Here is a 25,003-nt window from a genome sequence, read left to right on the forward strand (position 1 = left end):
GGGCTTTTTCCACATGCTTGATCTTCGTTCTGATACTGTTGGTTAGTTTTACCTGACATGATCATTCATCTTTTGAGGTGGTGCCGATTCTTTGTCAGCAGGGATCCTTTGAACAGATTTGCTTTGTGCCAATTTTTAATTTTTTTGATGTGCACTATGCTCTTTGACTTTAAAGAGGTAGTTCACTCAACTAAATGAATTCTGTCATCATTCACTCACCCTCATCTAAACCTTTGATTTATCTATTTTTTTTCAGTGAGAAATGTAGATGTTTAGCACAATGTTCACACTGTTCTTTTCTATTCAATGAAAGTAATTTGCAGACTAGAGGCTGTCAAGCTTTAAAAATGACAAAAATTGCCATAAAAGTATCATAAAAATGATCTTGCAATATAATGAACAAGTCATATAGACTTCCTTTATGATATTTTTATGGTACTTTGTACTACTTCTTGATGGCCCCTGGACACTATTCACTTTCACTGAAAGGAAAAGAGCATTATGGACATTTTTCTTTTTTGCGTGCTCTATTCCTTTAACATGTTTACATTTGTATTGTTGTATATTTCAGATCATTTTAAAGCTTTTAGCATAAAATGGTATTTCAGACTTCCCTGCTGTTCGCCTAAAGGAAGCAGCTCCCAGAAACATTGAAGCGCTACTGTAAAATCAGTCATCAAAGCCTTTTCCAAAAACCATCACAGTCATTTACTATCCTTTTTTGGCATTTCACCATTAGGCGCATTACTTTCGGGAAAGCAATCGCAGAACATTTTCAGCAGAAAAGAGCCATGCAGATAAATATTTCAGTCGTAGATCACGTTGCTGCAGCTGAGTCTCTTCTGAATGACAAATTGCGACAATAGACAGGAGTAAGCAATACGTGGTCAACAACGTTGCAGAGAAGCTCACAAGCATTCTTTTGTGAGTTTAGACTATACAATTTCCCTCAGGATTTCATTAGAATCTCAAAACCTGACCTCAAAATGAAGGATGAAATAATCCTATAATGAGCTAACTCTTATTGGCTAAAACTAAACAGCTTTTCATTTAACCAGAAATATTGCTCTAATGATAAATTATATTATTATCTTGTTTACGACTGCTTGTTCAATGGCTCTACCTTTGAAACTTAAAGTCAGAGCTCTATAGCACTACAAAGTCAAAAGGTCTTTTAAAATCTGTAATTTCCTTTTCCTTTCCTGTAGCTGCCGCGTGGACAGAGATGTAATCTTTTTCTAGTCTTTTTTTTTTGACAGGCCGCGGAATTCAAATCATCTCTTTCCCACACTTTTTTATGTTGATTATAATATGTAATTTTCATTTCTCCCAAAGTCCCCTCATGAATTTTGACCTTTAGCATATAGTTAACATTTCCACAGACACTTTTAACTTGGAATAAAAATTTGGAATAGCATTATAACATGCTTGCAATTAGTTAAAGAGGTGAACATCATGATTACAGAGGTGTCAGAAAACTGACTCTAGGAGGAAGGTCATGCAAGCTTTTGGAAGATCTCAGAAGTTAGGAGGTTCTGAGGCAATTTCTTAGCATTTGTTATCCCAACTTGGCTGTTATGTCCTTATGAATCTTATTATCATCTCATCTCGGTGATGATATATTTATCCAACAATCTATCAAAAGCACAGTGTGAGGCAAATGGAAAAGTGAATGAAATGTGCGTTGGAATGAAGCGTTCCCTGAAGAGGACGAGATGCTTAATTCTTTACGAGCACTGCGATATACATAACTGTGACATTTCCATTTGTACTAACAGTATGGAAGCTCTCTATTTACATGCTAAGTACGCCGCAAGAATCTTTATTGCACTGTATAGGTGGGTGTTTGCGTGTGCCTCTTAGCAGTCTGCGTTAATTAGTGTCTGCATGTGCTAATTAAAAATTGCAGCGTTGATATGAATTTGATGTTTAGATTTTGCTGATCCACTGAACATGAAGTGCTTCTTTCCTCGTGTTAACTGTCAGCTGAAGCTGTGAAACGTCTACTGTCATAACTGGTTTTCAGATATACAATGGTCATTGAGAAATATAATGTAATTTATAGGTGAAATATGTAATTTCTGTGCCACTAGTGTCACCAAATGGAATATATATGCTAATAATAATTTTACACACACTACAAATGAAAGGTGTAGATGTTTTTTATTTTCTTTTTTGTAAAATGTTTTTGAAAAAAGCCTTGATAGCTCACCAAGGCTACATTTATTTGATCATAAACACTGTAAAATTGTAATATTGTGAAATATTATTTTAATTAAAATAGCATTCTTATAATCAGTGTTGAAAGCAGGTGTTCTGCGTCATAGTTTTTGAAATAATCAAACAATCAGAATTCTTTTATTAACAGCATTTATATAATTATTATTAATATTTTTATTTATTTTTTACTTACGGATATGATCAATATATCAATATATATCACCATTCAGGGGAATGTAGCATCACAGTGTTTACTTTTTTTTCTTTTCTTTTTTGCATTTTAAGTTTGAGAGAGCATTTTAACAGACAAAAATGTACAGCCTTCAGGTACACATTAGTTCATTTGATGCTAATTCTTAATAAAGATGCTATATTTTTCTTACTCAGTTTCTGAAAAACTGATTTGCACTCTTTTGAAAGTATTAATGACAGCTATTTTGAATCTGAACATATGCACATTGTGTTAGCCTGAGATAAGTTTCTAGCACAGAAAGTTCCTCATTAGCAGTGCAGGTCATTAACGACAAACATCACATTTCTACCATTGCGCTGTTCAGACCAGCAGTTAAAGAAGTCAGTCCCCATGGAATCTATATTTAGAGTAGAAAGACTCATTCTTGCCTATCTCTGTGATTTAACTTCTCATTTTTTCTCATGGATGTGTCTTGCCAGATCCAACAAAAGACCACTTTAGAATAAAAAGCATCAGAGGAACAAAATAAAGAGTTGTGCTCGCCATTTTGTTTCCATCTCAGACTCAGATTGAGCTTGTGGAGCTTTTGATGGTATCCATCAGATTCTTCCGCACCATGCCAAAACTTCTGCTCGCTGTTTCCACTGTCCTTTTTAACATGACCTGGCCCTGTAGACGGTCACACTGTTTAAAAGTGTTTCAGTGCATTAGCCAAGAACAATTGTCTTGTTTCAACTGAGTGGCAGGTTTCAGGTTGCCTGTCAGCTTTGCTTTGGATGCTGATGATGGAGATTGGAGACATCAGCATATGAAAAACAAAGCTAACGCTTCTTCTGGCTGTGGTTCCAACAGGCATTACTGATGTAAAAAAAAAAAAAAAAAAGGTCCAGTGAATTGTTTCGAGGCATTGTGTGGCTCTGTTAACAACAGAAAAGTGCTTTAATGTGTGTTTAATGCTTGAGAAGAATCAACTAGAGGAGTAGCACTACAGTTTGTTTCCATTTGTTGTATGTGTGTGTGTGTGTGTGTGTGTGTTTGGCGTCTAGCCCAGGAAGAAGAATTGAGGTTTGTAGTAGCTAATAGAATCTAACCAAACAAATGAATAAGTCACAGCTCAGGGGACCCTGTTCTTATAGTATAAAAAACTGAGGGGCCAAACAACAGTTTCCTTGAGTTTTCTATCATTTGGAATTTCTCCAAAGCATCCTCCAGGTGTGTTTGACCTCAAAGCTTTATTTTGATAAAGTATGCCACTAATACACAGCCTTTGTTTTATAACCCTAGTATTCTGAAGGTTTAGGAGCCTTAAGTTGGGACTTTGGCTGTGCAAGCACAAAATGAACCCTCTATTGATGTGCACACAACTTCTGTCATTTCCACTTGGGTGTGTGTGTGGCACCCTGCGTAAGCACCGTGGTCCAAAGGGGCTTTGGTCATGTGTTCCAGTAATCCTTGGGATCATGACGGAATGTGAAACATCTGGGGTGGACTTTGCTGTGATAGCATTGACTCAAAGCCCAAGATCTCCATACAAAGCTCTGTGTACCAGTTTAGGGTTGGCAGCCACATCTCCTAGGTACCCCGAGGTGTTTCCAAAGCTCTTCTTCTAATCCTGAGAACCGCCGACACACATACCCAACAACAACCTCCCTGAAAATACATACCAGTCTTGGGGAAGCTGCTGAGCTACTGTCTTTCCAGGCTACAAGCTTAAGCTACTTATAGTTTAAGTAGTTATGCTACAGTGAAAGTACAGTTTGTTTGTGTGTGTGTATTTTAAATATATATATATATATATATATATTCAGGAATGAATCAAGTGTCTGTCTTTATGAGTGAGTCATTGAATAACTGATTTGTTAAAAAAAAAAAAAAAATTATTCCTTTGGGAACTTTCCTAACTTACCTTCAGGAATGTTCCTAATATTGTTTTGGAAGTCACCTACTAAAGTTTTACATGCGTGCAAGGTCAAAAAACATTTTCATTTTCTCAAAATATGCATGTAATATTATAACCACATTTCCGAACAATTCTCAAAGGTTTCATTCAAAGCAGTTCTAACATTCAGTCTCTCTAAACCCCTCCATTCTGTGAAACTACTCCGCTCTGATTGGTCAGATGGCCCTCTCTGTTTTGCTTGGTGTACAGTGTACAGCGTGTCAGAAATTATACGCCCATTGCCATAGTTTTTTTGCCTGTATTTTGAAAACTTGATAGAAAATAAAAATATCTATTATTTATCATACTCACAGGTTGTGATTTAGTGGTCAGCTGGTCCAAATAAACTGGGTACTGAGTCATCTTTCAAGAGCAAACGTTTTGTGAATCTTGTGCTGAACTCCCAGGTATTGGAAAAGCAGTCATCAGTAAAATGACGGGGACACAAAAAAAGATTGGGGTCGTACTGCAGTGGATTAATGATCAATGGAATGATACTGATTGGGTGTTTTACATGGATAAGGAGCTGTGCTTTCTTGACAGTGATTTCATACCTTGCTGCGACGATTATCCTTTGAGCTTTATCTATTTCCTGTGTAAATTAAAGAATGAACAAGAGAGAAAGAAAGATGATTGTGTAATATAGATAGACTGATTCAGTTCATTATTACCAGGTGATAATTAATTCCAACCATCAAACTATAATAAGAAGTGAAAGAGATGGCAAGTGAGCTAATGACAAGAGTACAAAATAGTGCACAAGGGTTTCTAGAGCCTCTTTTTCGAGGGGGCTTTACAGTGCAAACCGTTAACAGCTGTTAAAAATATTATATCATATAAAATTCTATCTATCTATCTATCTATCTATCTATCTATCTATCTATCTATCTATGTATATAGAGAATACATTTTTATTTTTGGGCGCTCCATTAGAAGCCTGCCAGACCTCTTCGCATGAGATGAGGCAGGACCGCCTACCACGTCCTCCTTCACTTTCGTCTGCACCCCACTTCTGCATTTCAGAGGAAATTGCTGCGAACCACTCGGCCCCAAGTCTCCCAAGTCTGTCAAGTGAAAAAAGCAAATGCTAAGCACTCACATTTGACATGTTACAGGATGTGCTCTCATTTTTTCCCCATCTCTGAGGCAACAGACTTTAAAGGGAATCTTAGCTACCATACAAACCTTCAAAGCTACAGCATCTCTTTGACCACTCGAATTGAAAATAGACATTTAAAATTGGGCTCTAGCTCTTACCAAACTGGGTAAAAAAAAAAATTCTAACCATATAATATCGAGAATTTATATATATATATATATATATATATATATATATATATATATATATATATATATATATACTTGTTTGTTTGTTTGTTTGTTTGTTTGATTTACTATACTTTTCCGAAGCTTTCAACTTTCTGGGACACAAGAAATTATAAATACATACTTTTTAAAAGTCAAACCAACGTAAAGCAAGTGAGATTGATGAAAGCATATTTTTGCGTTCGGATTGTCCTTCACAAATACTCCCATTTGTAGCATGCACTGTGGCATTTGTTATTAATATGTTTGAATTAGGAGTTGTTGATTGTGCTTTTACATTGAGCAAATTCTTATCTTGTAGCATTAGGTTCACTTCATTCTTTGGCTCAAAATGAGTGAGAAGTGACTCATGTTATAATTCAGGTTAAATGTTGAGGTGACAGTTTAAGTTAATCATAATATTGCCTTGTTTCATGAGTATTTATATTGTGTGTGTGTGTGTGCGCGTTTGTGCATATATATATATATATATATATATTATGTAAATGAAGGGAACAATTAGCATATAACTCTTTATCTTAGAACTGATACAAATGGCATCACAACTTCACATTTAAGGCAAATTCTGAAAAATATTAAGTTTGATAAAAAATTTTTTAACAAATTTAATTTGTTACAATTAAATAAGAACTCAGAAAAGGCTAATTATTGTCTTCGTATTTTTTACCATTTCTAATAATTACAATTACAATTTTTATTGGTTATTGGTTAGCATTGTGTGTGTCTCTGTCAATATCATTCAATGTACTTTATCTTAATCATTTCCCCCATTATTCGTTTTCTTAGAATGATTTTATTTCATATTTTATTAAATTCAATTACATTTGTTGTTATAATTATTAAATATAAAAGTATTAAATTGATTACATTTAACCTAATGACATAATTCACTGAAATATTTTAGGTGTTTTTTTATTTTATTAAATGTAATAACTAAATAAGAATCCAACTCTAAAAAGCCATATATATTATTGTCTACATATTTTAAATGTTTTATGCACACCAAATATTTATAATGCAGTCAATATACAGGGTCAAAGTAGAGCTGTGGCGAATAACCAAAGTATAACCCTGTTGTTCCTGCAGAGATTAGCTTGCTGAGAGCCATGGCAGTGGCGGATAGATGTTTATAAAAGACTGGCTGGCAATATTTCAGGATTCAGTGGACACACATGTTGTTTCACAATGTTCATTCCCCAAAGGAATGAGAGCTAGACTCTCCATTCCAGCATCCAAAGAATGTAAAAGAATGTCTAGCATTCCCATATTGAGATTCAGAGGGTACATCCAGAGTCGGTACAGTCTTCATAACTCAGCATTTGTACAAAACAAAATGAAGCCACATTATGCGATGCACTTTCTTTAATTCATGAGGGATCCCTCATAAATCCGTTTTCAATAATGGCCCTTTTTCCCTGCCTTGTTTTTCCTATGTAAATGAGACCTCGGCGACTGACAGTAATCTTCCATAATTTGGTTTGCACGGCTCTGTGCTAGCGCTCTGGGAGGCCTGAAAGAACACATATCATTCAGAGAGAGGTCAGACAGTGCACAAAACAAACTGACAAGGCAAAAGCTCATACACACTGCTGACTGACGGCTGAGAAGACTGCATATTCAAAAGGCCAGCCAAGACAGCGAACAATTAGAAAAAGAAAGCTAGTCCGTTTTTATTGTGCGTGTCAGAAGAGCTGATGCTCATTTGAACGGACTGTCTTTGGGATTGATGGCAGGTCAAAACACCTGTTACAAACTAACGCCATTCCTGAATTTTAAGCAGATTTGAAAAAATGAAGGTTCATGGTAATGTTACTTTTTAAGGCGCTTATCTGATATCATGTGTTTTATTGTTTTGATTAATTATAGAATCATAATCGGTGTGACTGTGAACGCACTCATTGGATATTTCATTAATCATTCTTATTTTAACCCATTATTATTGTACTTTCTTTGTTAGAATAATTTCATTTAAAATGTAATTATGCATAATTATATTTAACTTAGCTGCCATAGTTAGCTGCCATAATTTATGTAACCAATCTGTATTGGGTAGAATTTTAATATTGTGCTTGCTTGGTACTGGACATTATACCATGATGCTAAATGATTATCATCTCTCTAGTATTAGTCCCAAAAAACATGGTACTTCTATATTGCCGTATCTTTAAAAAAATGGGGGTGGTACTTTTATTCTTGTTGTTAGTTTAAGCTGTATCGACCATTACAGATAAGGCTTTCAGCACTGTTTGCCTTCCAGCCGAATCTCACATCTCTCCCTGTAATAGTCCCACTGCGGTCCTGTCAGACTGAGAGATGATTGGCTGTAGAGCTTCAGGACGAATGACGGGGAGAGTGACAGGTGGTGGAACACAGACTTCAACTCCTTTAAAGCGGAAGATGTGGACAGAGGAGATTGTAAAGGTCTTTCATTTGGACTGTTTTGAAACACGCTTCGCCGGATTCTTCGCTGAAAGTAATGGAAGGAGAGGAACTAGGCACTTTTGAGTTGAAAAGCTACAATAACTTACAGATAAAAAAAGGATTACTCTTACAAAATGTCTAAATCTGAAATTAAATAACTGGAGAAGACATATAATCATTTTAGCATTCAGTATCACTTCAGTTTCAAGAATGCAATGGTACTTCAACACTAAATCAAGTGTGACAGTCTAAATAAAAATGTAAAATGATTCATCCAAATTAAGTCCCTTGCCTAAACTGAAATGCCTAAACTGAAATGTCATTTCATTTGATGGATTCCATTTTAAATCCAGAATCGATGGACTGAGGAGCTTGGTTTGGGCTGAGCCACATCTGTTGGGTCAGAAGGTCTATCGCAGCTCTTTTTTCAGTCTGTCTTGAAAAACATGAGGGATGAAAGCTGCACGTCAAAGAAACAGACTTTCCCAGAGGTGTCAAATGTCTTTAAGGGAGTGCTGTACTGTCTTCACTTTTTGAGCCATGCCAAATGCTTGGGTGGAAAACCCACTTTATAGCGTAGCTACAATCTCAACAAGAGAAGTATTTTTTATTTTTTTTTGCAAGTGTCTAGTCCTGGGGATGTCTATGTGGTCAGGATAAGACATTGTCACCATCCACGGGTGGGACTGTTGGCAGATATGTTCTCCTGAGCTGCTGGGTTTGATGGATCCTAGATCACTCTCTCTGAGCTCTGTACTCATTAGGCTGCTTTGTGAACAGACGTCGGCTGATGTATGCATGGCGGGGTTATTTAATTATGCAGTGTGTCATTCAAGCAGATTAGTTATTTCTAACTTTTCCAATGGGTTGTCAATTTGAAAACTAAGTTGAATATTTATTACTTTTTTGGATGTTAATTAAAGGAACAATTCATCCAAAATTAAAAACTCTGTCATCAATTACTCCCATTCCAAAATTCTAAGACTTTATCTTTTCTGTGGAACATAGTATTTTTATACATCAGTGTTAACCAAAATCATTTGGTAGCAACATTCAGGATGAGTAAATGATGACAGAATTTTCCTTTTTTGAGTGAATTATCCCTTTAAATCCTCTGAAAACATCTGATGCAGACAGAGTCTGTGGTGGGCATATTTAAATAGGTGTCAGAGATCAAGTTTTAAATCATTCATATTCATGAAAATAAGTACTTGAGCAATGATCCAGATGAGACGAATCATTTGGAGATAATGACGGTGGCAGTGAGGAAACTCTAAACTTTAGTTCTGCAGGAGAAACAACAATGGGTTGTCACTATCCTTATTAATTTACTCAAGGAATAAACAAGGTATTTACATAGTGATTTATGCTAATTGGTTCTTGTGAAAATGGTTTAGCTCAAGCTTGTGGATTGATATAGAAGCACTCTGGCTGGACATGAAGGGGATTATTCTTTGCAGTCGGTTTCTTGCCAAAGTGACTTTGAGAAAAGAAAGTTCAGATTACATAAATGGCAATTACCAAAGCAGGTTGCCAAGGTTAAATGGCTGAATCCCACGTACGAATGAGAAGGTAATGCAATTACAAACAAATTGCCGATTCAGTCACAGTGCTAGATACAAGTCAAGTATTGCCTTGGTTGAAAACGTGCAGTGCAAATTAAGTCTGTGAGGTAGTTTTATAATGTAAGAGATGTTAGTTATGCAAATTGTTACGCTCCAAGCTAATACGTTTAAATAAATGATGCATTACTGCATACAAACTTTCTTGCTGTGATAGTTCTGTTCCTAGATTGATTACCATCTAGAGTGATTACAGAGTGAAATTATTCAAGGTGTGAATGACAGCTTTATTAAGGCTACATTTGCAGCCCTATTATTTGCAACCCTGTAATCCATCTGTTTTTCAGGTGTCATTTATTAATATAATTAATCTATTTATTTACATTTGATATATATCTATATTATTTATAACAATGCATAGATGAGACTTGATAAGACTTTTTAATATATTTTAAATGTATTGAGATTTTTTTTATATAAATCGTATGATATTTTATAAATATTTTAGTATTGATTGTTTATAACCAAATGTATAAACTTGATGAGACTTGATAAAACGTTTGTAAAGTTTTTATTTAAAAAAATGCATATTATAGTATTTATTTATTTTATTTATTTAACAAAATGCATAAAATTAATGATACTTTATAACATTTTTGTAAATATTTGTACTATTATTTAAAAATTGCATTGAGACTTTGATATGACATTTTTATTTTATTTTATTTATTGAATATTATTATAATTTTTTCACTCCCTTTTGATTACCCAATTTCTGATAATGGCCAGAGTCAATCTCTGCTTACTTTACTGATGATTTACACATTTAAATACTGAACACTGTGAAAGCAAAAGAGCGTCATACCTTTGCTACGTTTCACTGACCATGTCACATATCCATGGACTACATTTATATTTCATTTAGCCAAACTGGGCATCATACTACCTAGCCTGCTGCTAATCTGTGGGATATTCGCTGGCCTGACAAAGAAGAGTTGCCTCTGAGGAGCTAGCGATAAGCCACAAGATTGGATATCTGATCTGCATGCTCATTACACGTCGAGGGATTGCTTCCTTAATTAGATTAAAACACTGAATATTCATTACACAGCCCTGAGCGCCATTCATAAAAATGCATCCCAGTGTTAAACGTTTATTTGAAAAACCTTTAGCTCAACCCCCAAATGACAACAGCACACCAAAACCCAACACAACACACCTGTTGTTTGTTAGATGTGACAAAATTCCATATAAATTGCCCTCTGGTCTAACACGTATGCAGTCAATATCACGCCGGCCATATGAATTAGCAGTTATGCCTGAAATGTTTGCTCGGGGGCTCTGTGGCATGGCATTTGAAAAACAAAATGATTAAACATTGCTTTTTTTTTCTCCCAGTGTAGCCTTTCTTTTCATTTTGTTTAATCATTTTATTGAATGTAAAGCATGGCTGAGTTTTTAAAGTGGGAGGAATCAGACTGCTCTCATGCAAGAGAAACGAATTACAAAACAAGATACAAAAGCACTCATACAAAATGAAAGTCTGTGGGGCTTCGGGATATGAAATCTGATGATTGTTTACCTGTGACTTCTGTCGTTTCTTCTACAAAATGGTTTGTGCATGTAGTAGATGATTTGTTTTCCACATTCTTGATTGTAAGCTTCAGATTTAAGTCCTTAAACTCCAAGATAATGTATTCCTGTCTGAGTTAATCTAGCCTGAGGTATATGTATGTTATCCTGTCTGCGCTTATAAGCGTGATGGAGTCTGTTATGGCTTCTTCACGTCAAAGCAGATTAGCTGGTAGTCACTGCAGCTGTGCACGTATAGGAAGTGATATCTTATCAGTATTATTCTTCATGCGCGGCATAAACAGTCTCCTAACTTGACGTCTTTATGATGCCTTGTCTCTGTTTAGCATACCTGCTCTTTATCTTGAATTTATATATTGCTGTGGAGTAACAAAATACATAAAGATAGTATACCTTTGCCGGTAACATGCAACACAGCTTCGTGTTCGAAAAAGTAGCTTGACAAAATGCTACATTGCATTTCTCATCATATTTTGTCTTGAGGTGATCGTCATAATGCTTGAGAGTCTGATTCATTTACTAAATTTGTTTTAACAGATTGATGGATTTTTTTTGTGTTTTGTGAAGCAAACTTTTTTTTTTTTTAAATGTTCATCTTTTGTGAAGCAAACTTTTTACCTAAATACTGTTATTTGATACTTTTTTGCTTATAAATTAGTTTGCTTTTCTGTTTTTGCTGTTGCACAATTCAGTTCATTTCAATGCTATTGGGCTCATTTAGATGCCTATGAGTGTGTGGTTTTGTTTTCTGTCATTTCTGTCAAAATGCCACATTGCAGTATATTATTTTGTCATAATCACAGCGTTTGAGTTCACTGATCAAATAAACAGTTCACCGATTTACTTCAACACTTCTATTTTGAAGCAAAGTACAGTATTTAGCTACAAGCTGATATTTGTTCCTTTTTTGATTGCTTTGTGCTAAATTTCTAAATTTGGGGAAGTCGTGGCCTAATGGTTGGAGGGTTGGACTCCCAATCGAAGGGTTGTGGGTTCTAGTCTCGGGCCGGATGGAATTGTAGGTAGGGGTAGTGCATGAACAGCTCTCTCTCCACCTTCAATACCACGACTGAGGTGCCCTTGAGCAAGGCATCGAACCCCAAACTGCTCCCCGGGCGCCGCAGCATAAATGGCTGCCCACTGCTCTGGGTGTGTGCTCACAGTGTGTGTGTGTTTGTTCACTGCTCTGTGTGTGTGCATTTCGGATGGGTTAAATGCAGAGCACAAATTCTGAGTATGGGTCACCATACTTGGCTGAATGTCACTTCACTTTCACTTTCACTTTTCACTTTCAAATTAAATTAATTTTAATTATTTCATGCTAACTAATTAATGCATATATATGGCCTAATTAAATTAAATAGTTTTGTCTAACATTATGCATTTGTAAAGATATTACCTCCTTAAACAACTTTTTTGAATCGGTAGCTTGAATGTATGTCTGTGGAAAAGCCTGTTTAGACAAATTTAGTCCAAATTAAGCAAAATACAATCTTGTATGATCAGATTCAGAGAAATCGGGTATCAAAGCCATCTAGATTCAGTCCAAAATTCTTAAAACTAATTTTCTTCAATGTTGGTTGTTTAGTTATTTGGTGACATCGACATGAAAAAATTAATAATAATAATAATAATTAATATATGTTTTTTCCATCATTCTTTTGTTAACCTGATGCTTCCACTGCCAGGGTTTCATTGGCGTATACATCTGAATGGCATTTTCTGTGGGACATAAGGGTTTACTGGGGTTTTCATTAATCCTCTATCTTAATTGCTTGACTCTGTTACCTCACGTGTCACTTCCTATTAGCAGCGTTTGGATGTGTAATGTGCGGAAGACAAGATAATTACAGAGAGATGGCTTGGGTAGTGCACAACATAGAGGAAAGGTTATTTGCATCTGTATAGAGCCTGGGTGCCATAGAGATACAAAGTGTCACGTCTGAATGTACTGCTAATGTGTTCAGTTTTCCTAGCTAGCCTCCCAAGTGGATACTGCATCAGTTCACATATCAAGTAAAGAAAGTTTTAAATGCTGAGTAATTGCACTGAAAAGGTTTGATGGTGCCCTGTGACATAAAAAAGTGAGAGTAGTTGTGAACAAACAAAAAAGTGAATTGTGACTATATATATATATATATATATATATATATATATATATATATATATATATATATATATACAGACACACACACACATACAACATTAAACATTTAAAAAGAAAATCAAAACTCATATATAAAACAAATAGATATATATCTTTCAATTGTTTCATTTAATTTTATTTGTATTCTTCAGATTTTTCTGGTTTTGTGAAAAAAAAGTCGAAAGCGTACGTAAAAACTATCCTGATTTTCCCGAATCCTGAAGTTCTTCACAGAGGGACTATTCCAAGAAGATAATGCGCAATTTGAAGCTTCGAGCAGTGTTATTAAAGAGACTAATGTAATGACCATTTTGATGCTCAGAACAGGATATCACATTTCTCAAATCAAATCTCTCTCTGTCACAAGATTTATTTTAAAAGCTTGTGAACAAACAAACATCTTGGCACACCAACATTTTCTAAAGAGTTTATTGGAAGTGCATTTGTAATTATTCATCTCTTTGACTGGGTCTTGCCTCCACCCGTGTCCAAATCAAGATAACATGGACTCCAGTGTATTCTTATATTGCAGATGTGCCAAAAGTCCTTTGGAGGAACGTTGTCGTAAGTCTTCAAGCCTGCTGAGGTCAGCCAGTCTATTTCCCTGTCAAATAGGTCTATTCCCTGGGCTGGTGGGAGGTCAGAAACTAATTACAGAGCGCAGGGCAGGGAAAAGTCAACTCATTTTCTTCCACTTCATTATTGGTGGTTGCTCTTCAGTGTGTTGGTATAGCAACAGACATTGACGGATACACTTTGGCCATAATGGATTTGTCAAATAAAGCTTGTTGCACTTTATACAATACCTCTTCCTGTCAACACACACACAAAATGCATTCATTTAGGTGGCTGCATAACATAAGCTTGGAATATGTCTCCAAGCCTAATAGACCAATTATGTTATGTTACAAAGTGACGTGCATAAATGTGCCAACCAGAAATTGGTGACTTTTAAATGTCTATAGATTTTAAGGTGGCAGCTGCCCAATTAGTAACCGCTCATTCTCTGAATTTGTGCCATCTGGACTTGTGATTACGATACACAAATGAGAACCAAGGCTCATGTTGCTAAGCTACATGGCAACATCTGCAGTTATTCCATTTTTTTGTTTGTCTAATTTAATTGAGTTTAAGTCCAAGAGCTAATTAGTGTAGGAACAATGGCTGGGAATTAAGTGATACATGCGGGCATGTCAGGTTCGAATAATAAGGTGTAATTGGAGGGAGCAATGATAATAGATCTGGCTTTTCAGAGCCAATTAAAGCTTTATTCAGCTCCTAGATATATTAGCATCTGTGTTTTGTTTAATTACACATCTGTTGAAATGAGTTTCAACACCAACAAGAGTAAACCAACATCATTGTATATCATAATTATGTTAAAGGGTGCCGAGAACATTGTGATTTGAGTAAAAATGTAATCTGAAATGAATGAGCATTTATTGTTTATTCTATAAAAGGGTGCTATTTGTGTCCTTCGTATACTGTAGGCTATGTAGTGTCATCATGCATGTTGCATCTTATCATAGTTTTGAACAATATGAACAATATCAGTAGAACATAATCTTTGAAAGATTTAATAAAAGATTCCAGAAACTAAAAACACGCTGTCATAAAGTCTACATCATTCTTCAAGGACAAGCTAATAACTACTCTGTAAATTGCTTTTTCATATGTTTTATTTTTGCCAGTATTTTTTTTACTATTTAAACTGATTTATTTAATCCCCTTTAAGGTCTAGAAAAGCATTCATTTCATAGAATGACTCTTATGCTATCTTTTCATTCATCCAAAAAACATTTTTAATGAGCAGTGCTTCAAAAAGCTAACGGAGAGAAAATGAGTGTTACTTCTTAGTGTTTTAAAGTGACTAGCAATCTGACAAACTTTGTCACACTGTGGTTAATGCTAATGTTTTAGCCAACTTTATGAAATGTTTCTTTAATTCTTAGCTTTTTTTCTCCTTTGCCTGTAGGAGTGAGAGAGAATTTGAGTGTGGACAGTCATATCTCTGCACACTTCTGTCTGAAATTCTCATTTCAACGGCACCCATTCACTGCAGTGGATCCTGTTAATCTCTATTTAGACCTTTTTATTCTCTCTTTTTATACTTATATACAACATTTGTAACAATCATTAAATAACGAATAAACCAATACACAGATCAGGATAACCTATGGTGACACATATTGTAAATAATGTTTTTAATCTTCATTTACCAAAATAGAAACTTCTGTAAAGGCAAAATAGATTTCTGAATATATGAATGCTGAATCTATTTCATAAGAGGTCATTTGAAACTTAAACATTACATTAAAAAGTTATAGAAAAACTTTCTGTGTAGGATAGACGTTATGAACGCCAGTGAGTTGTGACATTTTTCCGATGCCTGCCGGCGGTTGGTCTCACCTCTCTCCTTCATCAGAGGGACAGAATGAACGAATGAACGATTTTTGACCGAAACAACCTTTCGGCCCCGAAAAATAAGAATAAAAAAACAAAAAAAACACCCTTTGTGATATAAATATCCTGTTTTCTTATTTTAGGTTATTTTAGGCAACTATAGGGTTGACAAAATCCATAAAGCAGCACTATACAGTGTGTGAAAGATAGAGCAAGAGAGAAAGACAGAGAGAAGCTGAATGTTATTCTTGTGTTTCCTGGGATTACATTAAAGCCTGGATGGGGATCCGGTAAGAGTTAGTTATTATTAACTCAGTTCCCTCTTGCGTTTTAGCAATATTATCCTAAACACAGTCTCACGGTGAAAACGGCGCAACAGAGGGCTCCCAACCCTGGATGAAATCATGAGCTCTTTTGATGTTGCAGTCTTGAGTCTGATAAAATGGGACGATCGAGCTTTGTTTTCGTTCGTTTGATCTGAATCATTGGCGTGTTGCTTGGCATGCCTTTCATGTCAGAATTATTAATTGTTTTCACCTGTATCAAAATTAGCTTTCGCTGTTGTGTTTTTATTCAGAACTTCACAACCAGCATCACGTGGCTCTGTTTAAATGAAATGTTGAAAAGAGGGTTTGATCTGTCATGCATGGCACAGTTATACAGGAGACCGGGGCTAACTGTCATGCAGAGAAGTTCTAGAATTTACAAGATATGTATTTTAGTAACTATTAGATTCAGTATGTATATTCAGTGTAGTTTGAAATGATGCTGGATTAGTGCCCAATTCATCATGACTCTGCCTTTATTTTTAGTGTTGCTTACAGTGCGACTCTGTGCTATCGATTTATCCTTATCTCCGTTTTGAAAGTCGCATAAGTCATTAACCAGCAAAGTTAAAGAGAGTAGCATTCTCATTCAACTTTTCTCTGCTTTTAAACAAGTCCAGATCTGTTGCTGATTAAGTGAGCCTTTGTGTAATGGACTTGAAAGAACGGTGGACTTCTTGTGCTATTGTGAAAACACGCACCCTTCAGCAGATCCATACTGAAGATTGTGAATTAGTGAACAATAGCCTATAGGGATTTACAGAGACTTTTTACTGAGCATGGCCAATTAAAAATAATGTGTGCCTGAAAGACGGCAAAAATGATTCATACATTTTAACAATGCCAAACTGTATGAAAATAAGTTTTTTTTTAACTGTAAGTCATAGACAGCTTCAAATGAAGTATTTTGCTTCTAAAGGAAGGCTTCCAGGGGGCTGACCAAATAACTTTGAGGTTGTCTATTAGTTTCAGCTGGTATTAGTGCCTTGTGAATGTTATTAATCAGAGTATTATTTTTTTTTTTTACATTTTAAATTCCTCTGGCCTGTTCACATCAAGGACATTAACTACTGTATACTGCTAAAAAATAACATTTTGAAAACCATTTTAATTCTAATAAAATAGTGAAGTCCCACACCGAAACTAGTATGATAACAACACAGGAACAATATTATTGGAATCACTTTCAGAACGATTTTTTCCTGGTGATAAATGATAAAAACATTCACAAGCAAACAGAATCCATTAAAGAGCTCAAATATTTAAAGCAGCAGATGACAAAACTGCATTAAAAACGCAAAATAAACAGAATATCATCATCTGTTGCTAATATAATTATCTTTATAGTTATCATTCTTGGTTTGAATGAGTCTTTAGAACAAAAAAGGGTTAAAAATCAAACATTTTTTCATGTGAGCTTTTACAAAATAGGCTAAAATGGTTTGTTGGTCAAATGGTCACACTGGCTTTTGAGCATGATTGGACAATTATTATCATTATATATATTTATTTTTTAATTAATTTATATCATATGTGTTTTAACAAACCTCTTTACTGAAAGTCTTTAAAGCTGAAAACATCACATTTTCGATGATGTGAAAATAAATTGTGCAAAAGCCTTGGAAGTGTGACTGAGTTGTTAGCTCTGACTGACACCTCTCTAAGCACAACTCAATTACTTCCACCGCACCGCGCTCGTTTCGGCAGCAGCTGATGGACACGTCCTGGGGGAATTGCGGTCATGGGCAGCACAGGCTACAATGGTCCAGACAAGGTCAAGATTACAGATGATTCAGAACTAAAGCAACACAAAAGAACCAGTAATGTACTAGGTCTGTTATAGGATTGTTCTGAAAGGAGGTTTTTGGGGGATAAGTAGCAATGACCAAAGAAGCGATATACAGTAGATTGTAAACAGTGATTCAGAGGAGAACTTCAGTACATGCTTGCCAGGCTCTGGATGGCTGGTAATTGCTCATTGCCAAATGAGTGGCACTTCCAGAAGAATCAATATTTTTTTCATCGCCACTCTCTATCTAATTTTCTGTGTGTGTGTGTGTGTGTGTGTGTGTGTGTGTGTAGTAGTAGTAGTAGTAGTAGTAGTAGTAGATAAAAGGTCTAGTTTTGGCTACTTAAATTGTCCGGTAAGTCCATGCTGGTAGGTTGGTTAATGAGATTACTCTTACAGTATATTTGTTTGTAAAGCATACATTAAAAATACAGTTAAAATGACTTGAATACACAACTTCCATATTGAAAATGATATTAACTGATGAATTCAAATTAATTTTTATATTTTTAGGAGACATAAAGTCAAAATCTTAGACTAATGTGTTGTGCACCTATAAAAAAAATAAATCCAATTCATACATAAAATGACTTGAATACACATATAATGAACAGGATTTTAAATTATGAATTAAAGTTATGCCTCCTAAAAATATCTAAATGTTTGGGTGATACAACTATCCCTATACAATGATAAAAGAAGAAAAATAAATTTATATGTAAAATGACTTGAATACGTTCCATAACTATAACATTTTGGGGGCAAAATGCATCTTTCTCCATTGACGGTCATTCTACAGCAGCCACTGGTAATATGTGAGCTGCATGCCTTGTCAGTCAGCCCATGTGCTTATATCAGACTCTTTTGAAGCCTGCAGAAATGGAAAGGTGTATATGACCTTCCCCGAGGCATTTCTCCAAGAACCCTCCGAGACCCTTTGGCTTTTCAGCAGTCACACTCCTCTACTTCTCATCCTTTGTTCCCCTCCTCTTCTGTCTCGCTCCATCCCTCCAGCAATTTGGTTGGGGTCAGTTTGGGGTGACGGTCTGTGAACTGTGAAACCCGTTTTCAGAAACAGCAGCCAGGGACCCAGAGTGACAGTTCTCATTTGCTGCACAGCAAAGATGGCCCACAAGCAAATTCACTGTGTGCAAGTGAAAGTCAACAGTTGTCCACAACCACAGGTCAATGGAGTAAAAGATTTTAATGTTTTTTTTTTTTTTATGGAACCCATTCGCTTTCACTGCATGGACAAAAGCAGTTACAGTTCTTCAAAATATCTACTTTTCGCAGAAGTCAGAGTTTTGGAAGGGCATGAGGGTGAGTAAATGGCCACGTTTTGGATGTACTGTCCCTTTAAACTCTGTAACTGAATACCGTCATTAGCATTCATACCGCGATACACAGGATATCTGCATTCACAAAACAAACACCAGGCGAACGCGTGTGACCTGTATGTGAAGCACGAGCGAGTGGCTAAGAATTGAGAGCCAGTTTGCGACCAAAACACCAAAGCAAAACCAAAAGTGCACTTGCCTCAAGGTGATAAAAGCTGAACCGGAGACAGATGTGTTCTTTACAGGATCCTTAAGGGAGCTGCAGACTCTCTCAAAGGTTCAAAATCACCAGTCAGCCAAGAACAAAATGTCTTTCTGTATTTCTTAAAGCTTCTCAGGTACATCCCTCCTTAAAAACCCTCAAGGAGGTCAAAAAGCCTCAGAAGAACTTTGTTTCTGGCCCCCGGTTTGGCACTGATGTATTATTATTATTTTGCACCACAATCGATGTTCATGTTCAGAGCACTGGACCGGTTTGCTTCTTGGTTCAAGCGGTTTGAGATTTCGCTCCCATGTTGTCAACCTAAGTACACTTGATAAATCCTCCGAATAAGCAGAAGTGAAGTCCATTTGGCCCATTTTAGGCAGTATATTTCTTTCTGGTTTCGAATGCGAGGACCAGACTACCAGAGTGGCGGACCGTGAATGAATATCCTCAAGCATGTGTGGCACCATCTGCCTCTTTGAAACATATTCATCAATTTGGCCAATTAGCAGATTAATTGCTTAATTACTCAGAGGCAGCTGTGTATTTCTCACAAAAAAATGCCAACAACGCCAGAACCCAGTATTATCACAATCTTATTTCTTCCACAATTCTTTGTTTGGTAGCAGCTTTTATTGAATTTCTGTTGCGAATTGGGAACTAGTTAGTGTGTCGATAAGTATAGAAGTTGAATGCACAACAATATGTCTTTGTTTACCCATGTGGCTTGTGTGTGCTATTTCTGAGGATTAATATAATAAAAGCAAATGTACTTTTAGTGCACTTGACCTATACTGTTGGCAGTTTTTAAACCCCTAAACTAAATCTGCATGAATTGATCCAGCAAGCATTGAGTAAGCAATGTTTTTGTATTGGTTGTCTTGTGTTTGCATTAATGTAATTCACGCAGGCCTTTAGGAATGTACAAACTCCCTTTGTACTGTATGTCTGTTTGATGTTGGGCAGCAAGCTGTGAGTGTGGGTACAAAAGAGCGTTTGCCAACCGCATGTTAATTTTTCAGTAGTCTCACATTCATTGATCTGATGGGAGAGTTTTTGTGAGTGCATTTGTAATGACGGGTCACTTGCTGCCTGTAGACGGGTTAAATCAGGGGTCTCAAAGACATTTCACAGGCCGTTTTCAGTGCCTTTTGACACTCCCCAAAGCTGAATCTATATGCTGAATATTATTTGGTGCAAAGCGGCCCATCATTACAGATGTAAGTAAGTGAAGGATAATTTGAGGGAAAAACAGAGTAAAGTATTTGTACTGAAACTATTTGAGTTCTTTATTATGAATATATATGTTCACAATTAATTAAAAATATTTTTTATTATATTTTTTGTTTAATATTTAGGAAAATCAGCCTAAACAAGGAAATTTAGAATTTTTTTATTAGAATATTTGTGTATTATTTATAGTATTTAAAAATATATATTTAAAGCATTTAGTATTTTATAGTATTTATTAATATTTTAAGTTAGCTTTTTTATTTTATTTTTGCATTTTAACAAAAGAAAATACAAAAATATGTGATCACAGATGCCTGTGATCATACTGGTAACTTTGGGACAAACAAGAAAACTTAGTGAAGTACAGTTCTGTTTAAATTTAAACGAAATACATTATCAGACAGAGGTCTTGAAACGCTATGGCACAAGCTCCATTATGCTTCAGCATTGCACCTGAAACTGTCAGCGGTAACGGGAACCTTCAGGATCCTGTCTGAATGTTGGAACAGATCGTCAGACACTTCTTTGAAATGTTATTGGGGTAATGGCAGCCACACAAGCTCCCAGCATCCCGTGGTGAATATGTACAGGCATTGCCTTTCTTACTCTTTCTGTGCCTGACGGTTGCTTTTGTCTCAAACATACTCTCTTCCTTTTTTTGTGCCTGTATTTGACTGTTCCTTACTAATGTAGTTTCACTGTAGCTGTTTCTTGTGGTTCTCAATAAAGTATTGTTAAAGTGCGGTGTCTTTTCCCTTGGGTCCAGATATCACATAAAAGCAACAACAAATGGATCAATGCACCAAATAATACCAGAAATCTTAAGCACATAGTCTGAAGTGTTGTCATGAATATAATATTTTCAGAGGTTTAAGGAGAGAAATAAAGGATAGAAAGGAAACATTTTTTTTTTGTAGTGCTGGAAAGATAGACGACCTGGAGAAAGTATAACTCAAAATCCTTGCTGTTTTGTTTTAGCGCACTTGACGTTCTATATATAGGATGCAATAAAAATCCACTTTCTCTTTTTTCTGTCTGTTTCTCTCCGTCTGTCTCTCGCAGGGTGATGATGTTATGACAGTTATCAAAACCAAAGCCCAGTGGCCCGCCTGGCAGCCTCTTAATGTGTAAGTTTCCATCGCTTTTGCACTTTTACATCTAGACAACAGCCCCAAAAAGTGTTTTGACTCTTTAGCCACACATAAAAATAAAACTTCCATGATTTTGTATGTCTGTGTTGATATCAGTTACATGTCAGTGCACTGCCCACAAGGCCATCGCCACCATTAAATTATTGAATTTTAAAATATTATGTTTTATTTTTTAAATTGCAGCCTATCAAAAAAATGAAAATAAAATTGTACCGACTTCAGAAAGGCTTGCTTTTTTTTCCTGGATGAATATTTTTTCAGTAGAAAAGAACAAGGACAAGTTAATGAAAGTCCCTTTTCAGCACCTGCTGGGTATGTAGATGTTTCTTCCCGCTCACTAACGAGGCGGTTAATATTTTATGTGTGGTTTTGTTTAGCGAAGACTTCTGTTTTTTGATGAGAGTAGCATTTCACCCGCGGTGCTTCTGCGATTGAGGTTAATGGCCTCCCTCCAGCTCCAATACATCAGGACATTCTCTTGACATTATTTTGACATCAGACTGTCGATTACCACAACCAATTTACCCCATGAAGAGCACGTTAATTATTTCCAACCATAAGTTAAACACACTGGGTACTTTTTTTGTGGTGAAACTTATCATATATGTTTGATAAACTATTGTCTAACATAAAATTAGGCTAGCAAAGTATTTTGTATAGGCATTTTGGTCTTTCCCTCCTCAGTTTCTTTATCTTCTTGACTGTATCCAACACTATTTTTAACTTATTTTATTTACCAATTATTTATTTTATTTTATTAAAATATTTATTTTATTTTATTTAAAATAAATACATTTTAGTGTTATTTTGTTTATTTGTTTATTTTATTAATTTATTAATTGATTTGTTATGTAAATTGTTTTTTTGTTTTTGTTTTTTTTTAGTTATGTCCCACACTGCAGATCTTTGGTTTTGATTAAAAATCCTGAGTTTAATTCTCATCTGCCTGGAATGCATGGCTCTCTCTCTTCCTGTGCAAGGCATAAGATGCTGATTTAATGATGAATTTTTAATATGTGTTAATCAATAGATCCAAGTAACATCTTCAAGCACATAACCTGCTTCACTCAAATTGCAACAGTTGCTTTGGTGATGGTTTGTAATCAGGGCAATTAGTTTGATTAATTACAATCTGCATGGATTCTTACAAATTATGCCTTAGCGCAGTACATTAGACATACTTCCTGTAAGTGGCATTATGTTTGTGTACAGTCCTTCCTCTGAAACAACAGCTTTATTTTCGGTTGAATACACCTCTTCCATTGTCTTCTCTCAGGCGTTCTGCCCCCTCGGCGGAGTTCTCGGTGGATCGAGCCCGTCATCTCATGTCTTTCCTGACTATGTTGGGCCCCAGTCCGGACTGGAACGTGGGATTGTCTGGGGAGGACCTGTGCACCAGGGATTGCGGCTGGGTCCAGAGACTGGTGAAGGATCTGGTGCCGTGGGATGCCGGTACTGACAGCGGTGTCACTTATGAGGTCAGTTTTCACAGACTGATGACATTGTTACATTAGAACATACTGTGAAAACTTTCAGGAAGGAGTTCACATGCTGTAGGGTAGCAGGAGGCAATGTGGGTCATTGTGCATGCACAGAAGCTAGGTTTCCATAATTCGTCTTTTCTACTGTATGGTAATCTGAAATCTTGTCTTGTACCAACTGTAAACAGTATGACAAGACATCAAGTCAATTGCTTGGTTTGTCTTAAATACATTTCATTTTTGTTATAATTTGGACAATGAATAGATGATTTTTCTAAATATTTGATCATGGATAACATCATACTATTAGTAAACATGTTAATGCATTCAGTTCTAAGAAAACTCTTAGATTAATAGATTAATTCATATTAACTAATAGATTTCACAAATTGTGCAGATAATTAAAATTAAATGAATTTAAAATTTACCCTAACAACATTAATGTATGCAACTGCACTCCGGCCTTACATGCACAAACACACACACACACACACACACACACACACACGCACACACATACACATACACATACACACACACACACACACACACATATATATATATATATTTTTTTTTTTTTTTTTTTTTTTTTTTTTTTTGCAAAATTCATGCAAACACAGACCTCAGTGCAAATGACCATTATTTAAATAATTAAATAAAATAAAAAAGAATCAATATTCAAATGTTCATTTTTATTTTTTATTGTTGTTGTTGTTAAAATAATAATATTCAGCCTTTCAATAATAACAGTTATAATAAAACTGTTAATGTTGTTGTTAAATAAAAATACATTAAAATAATAGTTATTATTATTATTATTATTATTATTATTATTATTGTTATTATTATTAATTAAATTCTAAAATATTAAAAAAAGAAATGTATAAAATAATCCACACTCTATGGACTTAACTTGTGGGTGATATTTGACTTGTTGAGCTTTGTTGATTTAATAAGACACATGGGTTTGATTTATAAATAAATACTCATAATGGGCATCTTTATCATTTATCTTTAAACAGGATCTCTGATGCAGACATTTTTGTACACACTCTGATTAGTTCTAATCAGCAAGTTTCTGATCAGTTTTCCAGAAATCATTTATAACAGAATGAAAGTTATAATGTAAAATTAAACAAAAGCTTTAATGGCATTTAAACCCATGAAATTTGACAATCTTAATTACAAGGTAATGGAATAATATTTAGTTTTGTCCTGAAGGATTGATGTGGAAATTAAATTGTTACATAAACAAAGCGAAAACTGCTTTCAATTCATAATGCTTCCACATTGTCTCATACTTAAAAATTGCTTATGAATATACAAAATCCAAGTCTGCACTAGATAAAAAAATACAGAGAGGAAAAACAAGCACAAATAAACTAGTTTCCTCACTGTGTCCTATGTTGCTTCTAGTGTCAATAAAATCTTCATATTTACTCAAGAGCTGTTCAGAGCAAACAGTATTAAGTCTTTGCACATCCCAAATGTTAAGTGGAACCAGGACTTCACACGCTGCCCCCTGCTGGTACGAAACAGTCCAGAGTTGTTCCTTGAAAGAAATAAGTTCATTTCAGAAGTTACACTCAGCTTAACCAAGCAGTCGGTCTTTGTTTGGCAGCATTGCTCTGAAAGTGTTGAGGGTTGAATGCAAGTAACTGTCAGGTGACTCAAAGTG

At 35.4% G+C, this 25,003-nt stretch overlaps 1 protein-coding gene across 2 annotated transcripts in view; it reads left to right on the plus strand.

Annotated features, from left to right (window-relative positions):
- Nucleotides 1–25,003, plus strand: part of LOC127946997 (spondin-1) — a 51,555-nt gene that overhangs the window by 14,986 nt on the left and 11,566 nt on the right. For both annotated transcript variants that reach the window (XM_052543873.1, XM_052543872.1), the window contains exons 7-8: nucleotides 21,756–21,820; nucleotides 23,121–23,322. In XM_052543873.1, coding sequence (XP_052399833.1) covers nucleotides 21,756–21,820; nucleotides 23,121–23,322 — 267 coding nt within the window. The remainder of the gene's footprint in view (nucleotides 1–21,755; nucleotides 21,821–23,120; nucleotides 23,323–25,003) is intronic.

Source organism: Carassius gibelio, chromosome A25 (genome assembly GCF_023724105.1).
Source record: "Carassius gibelio isolate Cgi1373 ecotype wild population from Czech Republic chromosome A25, carGib1.2-hapl.c, whole genome shotgun sequence".
Taxonomy (NCBI): domain Eukaryota; kingdom Metazoa; phylum Chordata; class Actinopteri; order Cypriniformes; family Cyprinidae; genus Carassius; species Carassius gibelio.